Below are 20,392 nucleotides of genomic sequence, written 5' to 3'. Positions count from 1 at the left end.
CGCTGTGAATCGATAACCGGTTCAGTTAATTTCAAAAGTGCAAGATAGTCCCCCATCATAGCTAAGTGGCAGGCACTATAGCTCTTTCAATCACCAAATATGAAACATTAATATTTATTGCTTATAGAATAGAAATTCTCTTTAATGTATTCCTTTATCTTTTGTCGCAGCACATCTATTCTATACACAAGACTGCTATCGGCGGCTTTCTAGGGTAGTTTATCATATTTCTGTATTCAGGTATTATAATTGTTACAATAAGTTAGCCATGTCACTGTCAAAACTGTCTATATCGCTCTAAAAGTTAGCACAGCCAAGAGAGGTGCTGTTAAAACATAGCACTTATTGTAACAATGACAACTAGCTTATTGTAACAATAATACCTCAATACATAAACATGATAAACTACCCTCGATAGCCACCGATAGCAGTTTTGTGTATAGAATGGATGCGCAGGGCGTCCCCGATTTTTTTAAAGGGCTTTGTTCCAATTAAAAATCGAATTGAAAGGCCAAGTTAGAGATTGAACAAAGTGTTGGCAAAGAGAGTACAAGATAAATAAATGTGTTGCATTAATGAATGAATTAATGAGTTCTCAGGGTTCGCCTCCGGTATAATTTCGAGCTATGGTTCAAAATATGTGATTTTCTATATATCGTCGCTGTAGGATTGGTTTGTCGAATTGACACAAATGTCAAATGTTCAGGAGACGAAAAACAAATTTCATTATCCTATATTTAAATACATGGAGGTATTTAAATTGTTGTTTTTACAGCATATGAATGCTGTTTTCATTACAAAGCAATTTAAAGAAAACGATGGTTCTGGTCCATTTAGATACAAAAAATCATTTTGCATTTAAAGGTTGATATCAACAAAAACGGATATTCGACAAACCAATCCTATACCGACGATATGGCAATGGCCGTGTGGTAGCCTATCTGATTGGTAAGTCGTGTGTCTTAGGTTAGAGCCCCAGGCCTGGCAAAATTCACATGTTAATTATTAGTCATTTCCCGGAAAAAAATATATTACAAAAACTCTCCGTGAGGTGCCAAGAGCCACATAAAGCTAATTTGAATAGAAATATTTAAAATAATTGTAAATGTCAAATCGTTTCACCTACCCTAACGACAGGTCGAATAGCCGGTCTGGTATCATTTGGCAGATCAGGTTTTGGAGCGACGGGAGTCTGTTGGGCCAACAGGTCTTCGTTGGTGAATATGTCAGTCATGTCCATGCCCAATTTAGAGACCATGTCCAGGCCGAGACGTGCGTTCAACAGCTGGCGCTGTCGGGCCAACTTTTCACGCATGTCTAAAAAACAATTATTTTACCTTAATTTTATGATAAACGGGTTCGCTATGGCTCGAATGATGTATGCTAATATCAATTAATAGGTAGGTATACACGAATTTTTTTAAGATCAAACTCTCATGTATATTAAGATACAGACTTTGAAAATATTAAATTCTTTAACATGTGTTTTAAGTTTATCCCATATTTCTCCATAATCCAGAACCGTAGCCCGTTATACGATACCTGATAGGTAAACCAGTTCTCATTAATTTTGGGTTCCCTGATTAGGACAAATAATATGACGACATGTACAAATTGATAGTAAGAAAGTCCCAGAATGAAATTCCGCCTGGATATCATGTTGATTTATAAATAAACATCTGTATCGTATAATTAATATGCATTTTCCATTCCTTTTTTCCCACCTTCCAGACAGGGATGGGTGAAAAGTGAATGACAAATTAGAAAAACAAATGTCGGGATATGTACACAAAGAGTATTGGCGATAGAGTTAACACGCAGGCTCCGAAAAGTGTAAAAGAAACAAAGAGAGACTCGGCTGTTCATGGTAATGGTATAGCTTACCCAATCCTGGAGTTGAGTCATCTTCCAAGTCATACTCCTTCCCCTCGGAAGCCATAAGGTGAGCTCCCTGCGCCAGAACCTTTTCAATGTCGAATGTGTCAAAACGGAGCCGGCCTGACTCAAAGCAGGAAGCCTCTCCGGTGGTTTCCTCTGAAAGATTATATGAGATTAATTAAAACCTTCTGAAAAGTGAATTACTATTACAATATATTTGAAATCTGGGTAATTAATCTAATTCAATATAAGCGTTTTCTGCTAAAACAATAATACAATCTATGCAATCTCCATCTGACCTAAACTCTTGAGTTTGTATCGTGAGAACCGATGTCTCTGGTGAAATCTAAGGATGCGCTGGTACGACATATCACTCAGTGGCGAAGAGTGGAGATCCGACATAAATAGTGCACACTAAACTTTTTCAGTCATGCGTAGTTGTTTTCATTGAACTAAGAATACACGCCCACGGTGGCCGCGCGGCATAAGCGTTGGACTATAAAGCCGTGGGTCCCAGGTTCGAATCCTGGGTCTGGCAAGTACACATATTGTTTTTCAATTTGTGTGTGTCAGGGTATGGACCTAATTGGTTGAGCAGGTGGCTGACATCCATTTCTCGTAAAAAACAAAATCTGTCAATACAAACCTCCACTCTGTGGAGGCCCATTTGATCCTATCAGGATCGGACATGGTCGGAAAAAAAAAAAAATTAATACAAATTGCAGATGGTGTTAGTTAGTTTTTAAAATTCAATTAAACACCATCATCCAAATCATAATAAATAAAAAATATTCTTCTATATGTAAAACATCTAAAATTATGTATGATTTAATGGCAAGACATCAACATGACTGACAAGTTTAGTGTATACTTTTTTTGTTGGATCTCCTCGGCCTACCTCCACCCTTCGCCACTGGTGTCACTAACATTTGAGTTTACAAGTAGAACTGTCAGTGCTTGACGACTGGCTGTTGGTATTCCAAGTGGAATTTGAAACTGAAAAGTGTTAACTCCTAATTAGTAAGGTTGTGAAATCCTTTGTGTGTATGCTTACCATTCTTGATTTCACTCGGTGCAGGATCCCATTGTGGTACATTCTTCAAAATTGCTTCAATTGCCTGTAATATAATATTTCTGATTTACTTAACGGAATTACATTATAGATGTACCACTATATAAATAAGGTTCAATAGTTTGGACTAGAAGTAAAAAAGAGAGGGAGGGGCGGTGCGCGAGATAAGCTAATACAACAGGCACGATCTGAACACTCAGCGATACCAACCTTATACAATAAACACATTAGCCATGTCCACTTTTTCCTCATGAGAAAAATAGGACTCCGTAACTTAATTGTCAAAGAGTACCACTCCCATTAATTGTAGTTTGTTTGTTCACATTAGCAATTTAAATTCTTAGTAGTTTTGTTATTTTTCAACAAATGTGTGTTTCTACCCAGAGGATGGACCTAATAGATTGAGCAAGTGGCTGACATTCATGTAAAAATCAGTCTACCCTGTGAAGGTCCATATTATGTTCCCTTATGATCGCATAACTATCAAAATATCACGGATTTCTTCAAATCGCTTCGGATATTAATATATTCCACTTACGTGAGGTGAATAGAGGAATTGAGGTGAGTTTAGGTCGACATTGTAATAAACGATTTTAAGATAGGGTGGGTCTACCTAATTCACTCGGTGTGCTTCCATGTACTTTTATTTTTATTATTTATTCGTATTACCCTGTTTTTTTACAACGTTTTTCTTAGGTCGTATTCTTATTTGTCCGGTGGTTGTTTGTCTGGTACAAATCTTGCAATCGATTTTTAACTTGTAACTTCCCGACTAGCTAGACATTTGAAACTAGAATATATCTGAACACGATGCCAATGCATTTTTTTAATACTTTAAGCCATCTTTAAGTAGAATTGAATTCATTTTAAGTTAATTCTGTTTTGTATGAAAAGTTATTTCGATACCATTATTGGTTGTTAGGGGGTCCTAGCAACTAAATTATTAAATAATATATACGTGCGTTACTATGGAAATCAATATGAAATGATATTTCATTATTCAGTATTTCTATCAAGTACAAATTTTTTTGATCGTTTAAGCTAGTCAAGTCAAGTTTATATGATTCAACAGAAAATTTAAAAACGTTGTATATAAAAAGTTCTTTTTATCTTTATCTTTATTGCAATATTGTGAACACTTATTTTTTACATCGTGAACGTTTTCAATTTATAATTTGTCATGTTCATTATATCTAAAATAAATGATTTGAATTGAATTGAATTGTCAGTTCATAGCCATGGCACATACTATGTTGTTTCATCATAATCAATTCTAGGAAGGTAGATAATTGAGACAATTACCTGTCCAGCGGCAATTCTGGTCTCCCAGGCAGGCGAGCGCAGGTGATTGTAGACCCTGGCCAGAAGCCGGTGCAGCTCCCTCGGCCGGAGCTTCTGGACTTCGCCCAGCTGCTGAGCCGCCGCCCGCCGGGTCACGCTCGAGGAGCCCGACTCCAGAAGCACAAACAGCCGTTCCAGCCTAAAAAGAAAAAATGCAATCTTTTAATCCGTTACACAACATGAATTCATATTGCATCATTTTGTACATTTTTCTCAGGACTTGGTCTAAACCAGTGTCTCCTCCCCAACTCATTTATGGCAAGCCAGTGATTCTGTAGACCGTAGGGGGTCGTGAAATGTTTCAGTAGAACTACAAATATTTAATTATGAATATATTTTACAATTATATATCGACTGTAGAAAGGAAAAAGGGTGTAAACCTCAGTTTATCCAAAATAGGTTTTATTGCATAATAATGTTGTACACAACTAAATACACTTTGTGTCCAAAGGATGTAAGCTGCAAATGCTGATTTATTTTCTAAATTTATCTAACAATTGAAAGAAAAAAAAAAGGAAGTGGCGTGGAAAAAACAACTTAACCATCATTTTTTTTTAATTAACCCAATAATTAATATCAGATAAGAGATATAAAAACCAAATTATTAATTATCATGTACTTTTTATGCAGGTTATGACTACAGTACACTCTCAGTAATCCGCCGCTCAATTAACGCCTTCTGATCTGTTGCACGAATTAAAGGAAATACGCAGCCATGCCATGAGCATTCACCACAGAATACTAAACATACAAATAGCTGCCCTGAGAATTGATGTTTTTCGACTTATAAACATACTCACGCCATACACGGAAATGTTATATCAATCTGTGAAAAAGATCATACATTACTTTATTTCTGTTCATTACATAAAAAGTGCTCTAAAAATATTGTGATTTTTTTTTGGTTTTACTACAGTTTACTCTCGGGACACTCACCTGGAAGACATATTGATGCTGCTTATCCACCGCCAGCTGACTCGTTAAAAACATTCAGTTGATTTCTGAAATCAAAAAGAATATATAAGAAAATAACTTTGATTTATTATTCAGTACACAAATACAATTATAAACAATATTTATGGCAAGAATTCTTGGAATTCAGATATCTGGGATCACTGATCACTTCACAAAATGGCATCAGCCAAATGGTCAACAGAAGAATCACAATTAATAGCCAATGAATCCTACTATAGTTTAAGGAAACAAGGTGCATGTTGAGCAGAATGCGAAAAGATCACAAAATAAACCAATGAATAAGTAATACGTAAGCAATAATATGTAATAGAATAGAGGTCGCAAAGCTGATGTGGCGGACATGTCGCTCTTTGAGTGGACAACCACCGGACAAATGCATTCATATAGTAGTACCCAAAGCATTAATCGACTATGGGGCATCACTAAAATCTGCTGTATCGACCAACTTTCATGTTGGTTGATTTTTGCATACAAAAGTGGCACTTTTTAAAAGTGGCACAGCGATTTTTACAAAAAAATCACAGGTATGAACTTTAATAAGTAGATTGTACTTAAATGCATGTACAGTAAATGGGTTTAATTGGGACACATTCAGAAAAGGAAAAGACACGTGAGCAAGACAGAAATAACGTATGAGTGTGAGATTGAAAGTGACAGTTGATGACTGTGAGCTATTTATTGCGCTTGTATTTTTTATGTGTTTTTAGCATTATCCTGCAAATTCGTAACTGCGGTGACTCGGATAATGAGGACCCTCGGTACATATTATGTATCTGAATAAATAATGTTTTCTTAAATTAATGTATGTATGTAGGTCCAATTTATTTTTACCTAACGGCTAAGTTTGTCAATTTATGGCTACGGCCGTATGTTGTAGCTTAACCACGGGGGAATGCCAAAAGAAATGGCGTATTTCAAAAAAACACTACCTTATTCGTAGGTCAATAATTATTATAAAGCAATCATTATTCATAAGATGTTTATCACACTTGAATGGTCAAAGACATAGCTTATAATAAGTATCTTTAGAATCATCTTCAAATGTGTTAATCTTGCCGATTTTTTGAATAATAAAATGCTTAATTCTTGTCAAATTTGGGATCACAGAGATTATCAATATAATTTTTTATCGTGAATATTTTACAAAAATTATCTCGTAATAAATTATACTAATGGTTTTATAAATGCGTTTAAAAATTAATAAATGCAAAAAATCTTAACACCACTGCACAGTTATGTACCGAAATATGACTATATTCTAAAACATTAGAGCGAGAGGTTTAAAAGAATACTATTTTATGTAACAAAAATACTTTATGCAGTCATCAAATGTTTAAAATAACTATAAAGGATAATAAGGCTTCAAAATTATATAAATAGATTATCTACAACGTTTAAGGAGTGTCCAGGATCATGGTTTGAAAATACGATAAAAACTCAATTTTGACCTACGACGAGCATGTCCCCCCTTAACCTTCGAAATTCACACATTACTCAAAAAATTGCATTATTTCGACATTAGCGATTTTTTGAGTTAACGCGAAAAACCTTCGGAACGAATTAATCACGTAAGCCGAGGACTTACTGTATTGTAAACATGAGAAGTCTGCAAAATATTTTTCAACATGAGAAAAAAATTTGAAGAGCAAACATGATTAATTCTATTTATTTAATCGATTATCAGCTGGTACTGGATAAAGTGAAATAATATATCATCATGTTGATTTCCTTTAAAGCTAAGGATACATTGTAATGTGAATTCAAAAGACTTTGAGTGACATCCAACACATAATTTCTTTAAAGCAGGGGTTCACAAACTTTTTCGTCAAAGGGACAATTTTGAAATCAAAAATATTTGGCGGGCGCTTTCTTTTGTAAATATTTTCTACAAGAAAAATAAAAAAATATTCATTGTGTAAACTTATATTTTTAACTAAATATACATTCTTATTACTCTTATAACAGGTGAAAAGCTACATCTATCTGGGACAACATGTGTCTATAGATGGATGTATGTTTGATAAAATTGTTCGCAGAGTAAAGCTAGGCTGGAGTGCTTTTGGCCGCCTGAATAATGTCTTCAAAAGTGACCTTCCACTGTGCCTAAAGCGCAAAGTGTTCAACCAGTGTGTGCTTCCCGTGATCACATATGCATGTGAAACATGGACCCTAAGTAAAAGAGAGATCCAGAAACTTGGATTAGCACAACGTGGTATGGAGAGGTGCATGCTGGGCATAACGCGAAAGGACAAAAAGAGGAATGAGTGGATAAGGAAGCAGACAAGAGTTAGCGATGTAATAGAGTTTATTAAAAGCCTTAAATGGAGATGGGCTGGACACATAGCTCGAAGAAGAGACAATCGTTGGACAAATCTAGTCATCCGGTGGTATCCAAGAAATACATAAGTCTGCAAGGTAGACCCAGAGGCCGCTGGATCGATGAAATGATAAAATTCTCCGGATGTACGTGGCAACGCAATGCACAGGACCGAGAGAAGTGGAAGCAGCTTGAAGAGGCCTTCATCAATCAGTGGATAGATTCAGGCTGCTGATGATGATGATGATGATTACTCTTATTAATATACTAAAAAATAATATTTAATTTTTTCACCATATTGTGATTTATGCAATTGTTTGTTTGAAACTAAATCCTGCAATCTAGGCTCAAATTTTGTGGTGATAAAGATTTAACATAAATCCCGCGGGACACATTTTGTCAACCCCTTGCTTTAAAGGTTCAGTTCAGAAATCGCAAAGGTTTCAGTTATGTTAAAATAAATATGTTCCAAAGGTTTGGTTACTATTATTAAAAAAATAATTATCTCCCAACCAACAGAAAAACTTTCGAATGTCTTCAACAATTTACAAACTAGACTGCGACAAGTATAAATGTAAGTAAAAATGTACCATTATTAAAAAAATGATTTTTTTTTCAGTTAGGTACATGTTCAAACACACGCGTTAACATGATCTTACTCCCTACTTCAGTTATCGTTTGTCAATTTATGGATATGGCCGTATGTTGTAGCTTAACCACTGGGAAATGCCAATAGAAATGGCGTATTTCAAAAAAATACTACCTTATTCTTAGGTCAATAATTATTATAAAACAATCATTATTCGTAGGATGTTGATCACATTTGAATGGTCAAAGACAGCTTATAATCAGTATCTTTAGAACTATCTTCAAATGTGTTCATCGTGCCCATTTTTTGAATAATAAAATGCTGATTTCTTGTCAAATTTGGGATCACAGAGATTATCAATATAATTTTTTATCGTAAATATTTTACTAAAATTATCTCGTCATAAATTATACTAATGGTTTTATAAATGTGATTAAAAATTAATAAATCGTCACCGTTTTAGCAAAACCATCTATGTGCACTTTCTCAAATTGTGCAGGAGAAGGATAAAACTGAATAAAAAAATAATGTTACATTTAAACATTAAAATTATGAAGAATGCTTTATTATAATCAGAAAATGGTCTAACATTATTATTTTGTTTACAAAAATCTTTTATTTTTAATACAAAAATAATAAAAATACAGTTTGTGATGTCACATAAGTTGTTTTGACCGTTTTGTAAATACACATAGTTTAATTTATTCATCAAAATGTGAATAATAATAAATTCATGAAAAACTGTTACATAAATAATAGTTGAAATATACATAGTGGGTTAGTGATAAATTGCAATATCAATTTATTAATTATTAATGCAATAGTGAGATGATATTTTATTTATAAGTTCGTTTACTTTCTATTAGCAGGTTTAAATGTTAGGTTATCGTAGAAATAGTGGTGATCTTTCTCTATTACACTTTTTAATTCCTGAAGATGTATGTATTTCGACTGCGATATTGGCAATGATTCATTATATTATATATTACAAAGGCAGTCAAACGGTCGCACTGATAAAGTTGAGTTTGTAAAAGATTGTTCCATCTGGTAGATACTGTAACATTTTAATATCATATACAACAGGATCTCCGATTCGTTTTCCTGGTCTGATTGAACTTAATCCAGATTTAATCTTATCCATAATTCTTAATAATTAAAAATCAATGACATTAATTTTATAAGATTGTGTTGGTCTTGCTAGCCGCATACGTGCTATATAATCAGATGGTGAATATATTGGAGGCTTAAAATACTTTTCTTAGGTGGCATGTGCACTATCGGCCTCTATCATGGTGTGGCCTTTTTCCAGAAAAAGCTGTTGAATCTCGATGTTTTTTCTCTCTAAAGATATAACTTAGAGCAGTAGCGAATAATTTATTTCGGTTTTGATATCCACACCCATCCGATATTAGAATTATTTCATTGTATTGTCCTGCTTTCGATGAGATGAGACAAATTCATTAGAAGATACATTATGAAGAATGTATATGGTGAAATTGTGTAGTTGCAGCTTTTGTTTATAATACATTTGTGCCTGTGTTTTGGACATAGCAGCACACTTTGGGGATCCATTGTGATTACTAACCGTCCACGTTCTGGTACTTCATTTTTGGTCTTCTAGCATCTTTTTTTTTTTTTTTAATAATGTGGCTATTGTATTCCATTTCTGAAACATTCTTCATTTTATAACTACAGCAGATGGCAGTGATGGCACACTGATCTTTACGTGGTTGGTGGATACTGATTTTTTGGTGGTAAATATTCTGCTGCTTTATGACCATTTTCCAGAGACCATTTTTTATATTCATCATGCATTTGTATTTTGGATCGGAAACACGATTCCACATACACTCTGGAGGTATTTTCTCTGCAATAATGGCTGGGAACTTTGGAATTAGATCCAACCATAATGTAAAATCCAAATTTCCACAAATCTCTCCGTTTTGATTTTTGGTTGCACTACCAATTATTTATCTTCAGTCAGATTCTTATTACCTGTCATTGTTGCTTTCAATTGGCCACTGTCATCGAGACGTTTGTAGTTGTTTATCCAACTTTTAAATTAATTCTCGCCTATACCCTATTGACCATGTAGGCATCTTCCAGAAATTATTGAATATTTCCTGTCTCTCTTTTTGAGAAAGCATCTTTCAAACCGTCGTGCAAGACCATAATGCATAGCATATAACATAGAAACAAACTATGTGTAGCCAAACTGTAAAAAAACATTACACTCTCGATATCAAAATACCATCTATATGTTACTATAATATACACATAGTTGTTTTTGTGAACCGTGGTTTTTGAACCTTACACATAGCTGTTTTTTATTTTTTGAAATAACTTCGGAGCGAGTTTACCCAACACATAGATCATTTTACTGGCCTATAGAGAAAAAAATAAGGAATGACTTGGTATTTAAAAGTCATTTTTGATAAAAGTGACACATAGATGGTTTTGCTAAAACGGTGACGAAATGTAAAAAATCTTAACACCACTGCACATTAATGTACCGAAATATGACTATATTCTAAAACATTAGATCGAGAGATTTAAATGAATACTATTTTATGTAATAAAAATACTTTATGCAGTCATCAAATGTTTAAAATAAATATAAAGGATAATAAGGCTTCAAAATTATAAATCTATTATCTACAACGTTTAAGGAATGTCCAGGATTATGCTTTGAAAATACCATAAAAGCTCCATTTTGACCTACGCACGTGACTTTGCATGTGGGCCGTTAACCGATACCGTTAAAATGACAACATCGCGTCTCACTTACTCTTGAAGAATGAGATTAGCGAGACAGTTGGCACTTTTACATGTAAACAGTTATTATCGCGATAGTTTAGTATACACATTATTAATTGCTACAAGTAAATCCATGCATATGTACAGGCGCTATTATAACTTAATCAATATTCATCTTTACCAATTTTATATAATAAGTGCAGATATACCAAAGAGGGTAAATTATGTAGATTCTTTTTTGCAACGCGGAACAAAATGAATGATATTTTTCTCAGTTCATTAGAAAGTTATATTACTTTTATTTTAACTCAACTTAACAACTCCTAATGAATACCTCACAAATCAAATATTACATACCCAATCAATCACAATAAAAATTATTGGATGCACATTACAATGTTGCAGTTGCACTGTTGCAATTTAGAAAGAAAGGAGTAGGTAGGTAGTGAAATAAAAATGGAGTAAGTATTCAATGCATGCAGTTTGACATGTTTTGATTTACTGAGATAAAATTGTACAGTGAGCATGTCACATACTAAATATGGTATTGTACATTTTATATTTATAAACAATATCACTCTAATGGGTTAAAGATAAAATCGAAAAAAGAGTCAGTATTTATGTTTCTAACCCATTGAAAACAGATTTGATTTCGCAGGATCAGTTACAAACGCATACCGATATACTAATTTTGATATAATTTGTTAACTATACATTTGATTCAAATATTTTTTAGGTATTGAAGTTTGTTTATTATTATTCATATTTTAAGTTCACTGTGTGTATCAGAGGAATCAAGAAAATAATGCAAAAAGTAAAGATAATTATGTTAATACAGTTTCTAAAAATGCTTATTATTAAAGTATTATTAATTTTGGAGTGAATATGACGGAAGACTGTGCCTCTTTGAATAAACTACTCAAATAGAAACAAATGGTTTTATCTTTGTAGTTTTGATAATGGAGTTACATCAAAAAACCAATCTGCAGAGTTTACTATAACTTATATTACCATTGTATAAAATGAAATTCAACTAATAAAATGATAATCATAGCACCTCAATTATCCGGACTAATTGGGGGCAACACCCACGATGGCTTAAGTGTCGTGGATCCCAGGTTCGAATCCTGGGTCTGGCAAGTACACATATTGTTTTTCAATTTGTGTATGAGTCAAAGTATGGACCTAATAGGTTGAGCAAGTGGCTGACATCCATTTTTCGTAAAAACAAAATCTGTTAATACAAACCTCCTCCGAGGCCCATAATATGATCTTATTGGGATCGGACATGGTCGAAAAAAAATTGTATGGAAAAGGAGATTAATTGATATCATACTTTGAAATTTTATAGAATTAAAACATGTTAAATGAGCTAGGCCATCGTGGGTGCAATTATTTATAAAAATAAAATCTTAACAGTCAATTACCGAATTTTGAAACTAGGTGGATTTTTTTCAGAACAAATTGTAATGATATATTATAAGTAGGTACCTAATACGTAGCTATCAATGACATTATTAATGGACGACACACTCAATACAGTAGCTAGCAAGTAAATTCGCATGTATAGGTAGACGTCACGCAATTTCCAATATGCGATATCACGCATCGGGAATTTATAGCAATATGACCTTTATTGTAATGGCGTTAGAGCAGTGTTTCTAATGTCAATGCTCATTTGAGCAAACCCGTTCGAACCGAACCATTCGGCAGACCCAACAAAAAGCATAAGGAATTTATAGCAATATCATCTTTATTGTAATGGCGTTAGAACAGATTATTACATTCGGCAGACCCTACAATAAAGTGAGTGTCATTTTCTTTTCCAGATGATTCGTCCATATTAATGTCATTGGTAGCCAGTGTTGCCATCTTTTTCTGTGCTGATTATAGTACAAAGGCGTAAAAATTATAGTATTTCTCTAAAAAATATAGTACAGGAAAATTTGTTGCATTGAATCCAATGACATTATTAATGGACGACGCACTCAATACAGTAGCTAGCAAGTAAATTTGCGCATTCACATGTACAGGTAGGCGTCACGCAATTTCCATTATGTGATATCACGCATCGGGAATTTATAGCAATATGACCTTTATTGTAATGGCGTTAGAGCAGTGTTTCTAATATCAACGTTCATTTGAGCGAACCCGTTCGAACCGAACCATTCGGCAGACCCAACAAAAAGCATCAGAAATTTATAGCAATATCACCTTTATTGTAATGGCGTTAGAACAGGTTATGCCATTCGGCAGACCCGACAATAAAGTGAGTGTCATTTTTTTTTCAGATGATTCGTCCATATTAATGTCATTGATTGAATCCTTTAAAATTATAGTATTTAGGCATATTTGGCGTAAAATTATAGTATTTTACATTTATCGCGAAATCAAAATTATAGTATTGTACTATAATTATAGTACGGTTGGCAACACTATTGGTAGCTATCATAAATGTCATATTACATATTATTACTATGACCTGGATACTTGATTTTTATCTAAAATAAATATTCATTGAATATTCATAATGCTCAACAATAATAAATAATGATATCAAAATGTTTAAATCTACATAACATTTTCAATAACAAATACTCACTGGCCAACTAATGTACATGCTAAATGACCATTCCATAGAGAATCAACATTATATTGTTATAGGAATAAATATAAACATTATCAAAAAGGTCATTATTAAATTCTATACATAGATCAAAATACATAATAATATTGCCTTAGCAAACTACCAATGGTCAAATTAGAAAAAAATCATCTATAATTATTGTTTTAACCTTTTCTATTGCCTACAGTGAGTTTTCTCGCTATATGAGGCCGTGATCGATAGGCCGCACATACTAATTTTGCGAGTTATCTCGTCCAACTTTAAACTCAAATTACTAGCCACTGTCGATTGATTTGCACAATCTAAAAAAATAAACACATAGTGACATCTGTTTGAATAATTATGAAATACTAAGCCACAAATTATCGGCTTTACTCTACTCATACAATTTAATCGTACAATTTGGAACAACCTCAAAAACAATCACTGTTATCCATTTCCATCTTCACTTCTACTAAGGTTCTAATCTTCGTGACATATTTGCATGTGTAAAATACAAAATAGCCAAAGTAGGTAATATCGACTGCTTAATCTTCATATCAGCTGGCTCCGCTTGGACAAATTGTTCAGGAAGGATAAAAAAAACGTAATAATTTAACTATCGAGCGGAATTTAACATTTCCAAAAATACACTTGGATTTTTTTTTTTACAAATAAGCTGCACTTTGAAATAATACACTATGTTAGCTTCCCTTTTATATATAAAAAAATTTATATAAAGAGCGGTGTTGTTCCATTTACGATATTGGAAATTTGGCACCTGCCGTTGACTGTTTTGTGTGAAGAACGATAACGCATTTATTTATAGGTTTAGTTGTGTTAGCATAGAAAACATGCTTTATAACAAAATGCCATCAAAGTATCATTTTTGGTCAAAAGTGCAGTTAGCTGGTTTGATAACTTGTCTTTGATGCTATCAATGTATTCCTAGACAGTATCCGAATCTTTACAAATTATAGTTTTAATTACTCACACTACTAATAATTTTTAAATTAAAATATTGTCATTCAATGATTAATACACAAAATTCTGTATGTTCAATAATGTGAATTTTTATTATAATTTGAATAAAAGATTAATTAAACTAAAAAATTATCAGCGGTTTATTTTACATTTTTTATCAGTAATTTTCCTGTTATCACTAATTCGTATCCTATCATAAAATGGATGGCAATTATATGCACATTGAATCAAATGGTTCGCTCAAAAATATTATCTAGAATTTAAATACGGACAGTTTTTGCATTGAAAAATATTATTAATTCTCAATATTTATTGTTAAGTTAGGTTACGATAGTTAATAATCTTTTTCAATATGAAAACTAACCAAAAATAAGTTATTGATATGTTAGAATGATTAATTTGAACATTCAAAAAAGCATTCTTAATGTTGGACGTACTATTAACCGTCAACATGAAATTAAACGTAGTTTATGTGGCGACTCGACCTCTGGGCTGCCACCAGAGGAGATGGACGGATAACGTCAAGAAGGACGCAGGGAGGCTGTGTGTGACCAACTGAAGAGAGGGAACTTGGAATAGAGATCCTGGAGGACGATTGTGCAGTCGGCCATGGACCTGAATGGTCTGTAGCGCCAGATTAAGTAAGTAAAGGAAAAAAACCATGAAAAGGAAAAACGGTAAATTTTATAAAACTAACATCATTATTTGAATAATTTTGATTGACCAATTGAATTGGTAAATTTGTTTATCTATCTCAAAATTAAATTTGTACTTATTATAATTTGACCAAAGATCACAAACATCCCGGTCAACCTGGATCTATTCACTGCTACATGAAGTCCTCTCGAAGCTGATTCCATTCTTCTCGCTCCTGTAAGTTGCGTTGTCACATACTTATACATAACCTAACTATCTAGATTGTAGTCAACCCAGTCACCTCACTTCTACTTTTCATACATTTTCTCTCTCGTCTTTATATCTCGAGCAACATTCCTGCCCATTTCCATTTAAAGTTGTATTGTATTATATTGCGAACACTTTGTTCCGTTGCCGGATTATTTATTTTTTGTCTTTACATTCCCAGCTTGTACCTTTTCATACCACTAAGTGCTAATCTGAGTTTCTGGATCTCCCTTTTATTGAGGATCTACACTTCACATCCACGAACAGAGAGTACACACCGATTACATAGATTGTATTTCAGGCATAATCGGAAGGTTAGTTTTGAAGAAATTATTCACGCTGCCAAGAGCAGTCCATCCAGCTTGAACTCGAACAATATTATCATATTATATACCTCCTATAATAGACTAGTGCATATACCAAAAAATATAGATATAAATATAAATAGAAGTAATCTTATACATTATTTCTGTTACGACATTTGAAATTATTTTGCAAGCGCATGAAGCATGGAAATGTTGGTAAGCTCCACAAATACTAGGATCATTTAGTTGCCATTCCGATTTTCTAACATGCGCATCGTTGGCCATTTTTATATTCCGACTTTTCAACTAAATAATAATGCCAAAGTGTAGTATTATTGGCTGCTTAACTAATCATGACAGATTGTCTTTTTATATGCCCTATAAATTAGCAGATAAATATCAGAGCATTAGTGTGAAATTCTCTGCATATAAACCTACAGTGCGAAGTCGCTCGTAGCTAATTTCATGTGAACCATTTGTCATTTTGTACGTTTTTCTTAGCTCGTATTCTTATTTGTCCGGTGGTTCTTTGTCCGGTACAAATCTTGCAATCGATTTTTTACTAACTTCCCGACTAGCTGACATTTGAAACTTTTAGAATATATCAGAACACGATGCCAATGCATTTTTTTAATACTTTTAGAAATATTTAAGTAGAATTGAATTCATTTTCAGTTAATTCTGTTTTGTATGAAAAGTTATTTCGACAATATTATTGGTTGCTAGGGGTCTGGGGTCCTAGCAACTAAATTATTAATATATACGTGCGTTACACTTGACATGTCAAGATGACATTTCAGTATTATTTCTATCAAGTACAAATTTTTTTGATCATTGTAGCTAGTCAAGTCAAGTTTATATGATTCAACAGAAAATTTAAAAACGCTGTATATAAAAAGTTCTTTTTATTTTGTAATTATTTGTTTCAATTTCATACATGTAGGCTCTATCTCTATAGAAGAAGGTTTCAACATCTTTTGGTCTGTACACATGTTGTCCCTGATAGATGTAGTTCTCCCTCCACCTGTTCGAGCTGAGTGCCTTTAATGAGAATCTCTTTTCGGTCAACAAACTAGTTAAACATGACTTTTTTGATAGTTATTTTTAAGCCTAATTTGTCACTTACTTCAATGAGTTTCTGCACGAGACCTGAGTCTTATGAGAAGTACTCCAATACTTTAAATGTGTCGTTATTGAGCAACCGACTATTTCGCTAATAATATTTTTTTTGCTTTTGGAGTCATTTATCCCAAGTCCCAGGATTCTGCTTCCCACTTATAAGTACGCATTGAAAGAACGCAGTCATTTAATTTTCAGATATTGCAATAATTAGTGTGTAGTGTCGTCTGCATATCTAAGGTTATGTCACCCTCCCAAATTTTACCATTTGGGTGAGATCTCCTCTGGATACCTATTAAGGCCGGAACCATTTTCGGGCGGACTCATAATAGTATAGCAGGGTGGATTGCAAATGGATCAATTTCTAGTGTGTACAAACATTTTATAGCCACCCTTTGACAACTTAATTAATACTCATAATTTTTAAATTATAGTCATTCGTACTTAATATTTAAGGCTAATAATAATCAGTAAATGTTTCTACGCCGGTCTTAGGAAGGAAATATCACATGTCCTTTACCGGCCGATACTGTTAGCAGATCAATACTCTTATAGATATTTTTCAAATATTCATATCACACGTTGCAGCCAGATGCAGTTTGATTTTTCGAGAAAGATTTTGTGAAGCGTCTTATCAGATACCCCCGGCCGTTCAAACTGTTAGCACGGTCCATCCCGTGCACATTTTTATATTTATAATTTTATTCAAAATGCAACAACCATAATTGTATTCGGAAATAAACCTCGCCGTTTTCTTTAAGCCGCCATTTGTGGTTTTTTATCGCTCCGAAGACTACCAAGTCACGGACGATGTCTACTGACGCCCAAAAAATCGGGAGGGAGTACCTACACATTTTTCCCTCTTAAATTCGACCAGAAGTGATAGTTTGATAGTCTTTTTCCACCTATATAAACACGTTCTTTCCAGTTCATGCACATTATTTACACTCTACAGAGTATGCACCCTTGTCTAAAACCTTTTCGAACTTCAAACGTTTGAGACCATATTAATGCAGAGCTTTGATCGTATAGACTTTGCATTAAATAAAGTGTGAATTATATCTACATTTTAATTAAATGTTTATTGTAAACGTGGGTGTAGTTGTCCGAGTAGTAAATTTTGTAATATTGTTTAAAAACTAAATATAGGTAAGTACATTGCACTTCATATCCATTTGATATTGATTTATAAGAAGTTAAATTGCTATATTCAATGAATAAATAAAAAAATATACTTAAAGGCTATTGTTTAATAGTTTCTTGGTAATAATAATTATTCTTACCTTTGCCATCTTAATTAAAACTCCATGCTTTCAATAATTTTTCAATGCAACTATTTCAAAGGTGGGTCAAGTCCATTGTGTTAGACTTATATTGTCATTATCACATTACATTCTAAAACTGCATTGACAGTCATTAAAAAAAATGATCAATTTAATATTTAATTAATACTTTTAGTATGAAATGAAGTTACTTTTTATTTATGGAGTAAAAGAACAAATTGCAAAATTGCTAATCAAATCTTTTTCGACGCGAAAACTATCGATTTTGAAAGTTGAGATGTGTCAGTGTGATCGGATATGCACTTAATATCAAATCTGTGTCATGTCATATTAATATTGACATATGGACAGGCCATCTAAATTAAAGCCTAGCAATCACAATGATCATTTCGCTATCCTGCATACATAAATGGGTAAAAAAAATGGCAAATGGATTCGTAATGGCTCAAATTATATTTATAATCTCGAAATCGATCACGGCCCAGATGTAGCATGACAGCTCAACCATAAAATTGCACAAATTAGTTTTTAACGTATAATAAGCTACTGACCTTTTATTGCGCTGGAATAACGCCTAACCGACTGCAAATGCACATATCCATGATTTTTCTAAATAATTTTCGCGAATTTCGTCGAAATTGAACAATAACAAACCAAAAAGTAAAACCGTGTCGATAAGAGAGCGCATCGTTCAAGGTGCAAATTTATACTGACAGCCATACTGCTGATGAGTCCGAATTTATGGGAGCATTTTGCTCCCATTGGTGTTTTTTCGACAGCAAACTATTTTAAACACCAATCGCACGAGTCTAGCTAAAAATAATATTTGCGCAAGTTTGTTTTGTCTAATAATCGGGTTAAAACTTTATTACCATAGACTTTTAAAAGTCTTGTTAGGGGTTGTTACGTCGTATGGACGTGCCTTTATTTAGTTTCAAGGAGTTGGTTCTGTATCAATAAAAACTTATAAACCAATTTTATTTATCAAGAGTCAGTATTATTAAATTCTTGATTTTATATACGAAAATACCCTTTTACATCAATAATATTATTATTTCAAAAAATATTTATATCATAGACAAATTTGTCTATTTTATTTGGGGAAGATTTTTTAGTGTGTACCACTATACGAACACGTGCGACCTCGTGCAAACCCTTTTGTGTTATGCCAGCGCTCCATTGGCACGCAAGTCAGACGATTTACAGTCTTCGGACTTTTTTTTCGGGTGGAGCACCCCAGATCTGCAGACTTTTTAATCCGCAGACCAGGCTCGCTGGATTTCAAACATGTTTGATATTTTTGCCAGACTTCGTCAGTCGATCACTATGCGAATTCGATTTGTCATTAATACGCAATCATTCGGACCGGAAAAAATCTGTAATTGTTTTAAACATTTTCATTGATTAATTTGTTAATTTACACATTATAAAATGAGAGATTTACAATTAATTTTTTTATTTGTATTTATGAAATTCATAAAATAAATCGTAAAACTTGTGTTGTTTTCACTGCTATATTATTTTATGCAAGTCTACATATAAATAACACAAAATTATAGGATTATCGGAAGACATTACGAGAATCATAACTTTTCACTTTTGACAGCTCGACTTTTTTATTCGTTCGTTGATCAGTAGCAGAGCATAGACAAATCGGACGATTTATTGTCCTCGGACTTTTGGCTCGCCAATGGAGCGCTGGGGATAGTTAAAGTTTTGAACTTTTTTCAACTTTATTTTTCTTCGATACCTAGGTCTGTCATACGATAACATTTATTGTTTAATAATCATTCACAAGCTTTTCCGATGGTAGGTACCTAACATTAACACACATTATTACCAATTTGCTTAAATGAAAATACTACATACCTACATAAATTTTAATTTTTCAACAACGTGGGTATTATATTATTTAAATATAATAGACCTGACAATATTAGTTCTACAATCCGGTAGGTATGGGCTTAGGTCACCTCTGGAAGCTCTCAACTGGTTTCTGAGAGGCAGACGTTCACTGAAATAGTGTGTAGTCATATAATTATTAAAAACATGTGAATGGTTCACAGCCTCTATAGGTACTTTCTCCAACAACTTTGGTCCTATAAAATACACAAAACTTTCTTATCCCATCACGTCATGTGTTATGAAAAAACTAAATTGGCAAGATCGCGCTTGCTATTCACGTAAGTAATGAAAAAAAACATACATGGCTAATGAAACGAAATACCAAATCCACGTGTACTGAATTATAACCTGACAACATC

The 20,392-nt window shown here is 33.3% G+C and overlaps 1 protein-coding gene across 1 annotated transcript in view; it reads right to left on the bottom strand.

Moving 5' to 3' along the window:
* Hel89B (histone acetyltransferase 1) overlaps positions 1–18,842 on the bottom strand; it is a 52,936-nt gene extending 34,094 nt beyond the window's left edge. Inside the window, exons 1-6 of the mRNA XM_085949337.1 lie at positions 18,680–18,842; positions 5,228–5,292; positions 4,253–4,430; positions 2,933–2,996; positions 1,885–2,034; positions 1,127–1,317 (exon numbers count right to left, since the gene is read on the bottom strand). Of these exons, the coding sequence (XP_085805463.1) occupies positions 1,127–1,317; positions 1,885–2,034; positions 2,933–2,996; positions 4,253–4,430; positions 5,228–5,238 (594 nt within the window). The 5' untranslated portion in view covers positions 5,239–5,292; positions 18,680–18,842. The remainder of the gene's footprint in view (positions 1–1,126; positions 1,318–1,884; positions 2,035–2,932; positions 2,997–4,252; positions 4,431–5,227; positions 5,293–18,679) is intronic.
* Between the last annotated feature and the right edge of the window lie 1,550 nt (positions 18,843–20,392).

This window comes from Rhyacophila brunnea, unplaced genomic scaffold (assembly GCF_057557595.1).
Source record: "Rhyacophila brunnea isolate RB1 unplaced genomic scaffold, BYU_Rbru_1.0 scaffold_22, whole genome shotgun sequence".
Classification (NCBI taxonomy): Eukaryota; Metazoa; Arthropoda; class Insecta; order Trichoptera; family Rhyacophilidae; genus Rhyacophila; species Rhyacophila brunnea.
Note: the sequence above shows the minus strand (reverse complement) of the source record. Positions and strands in the feature narration are given on the sequence as shown.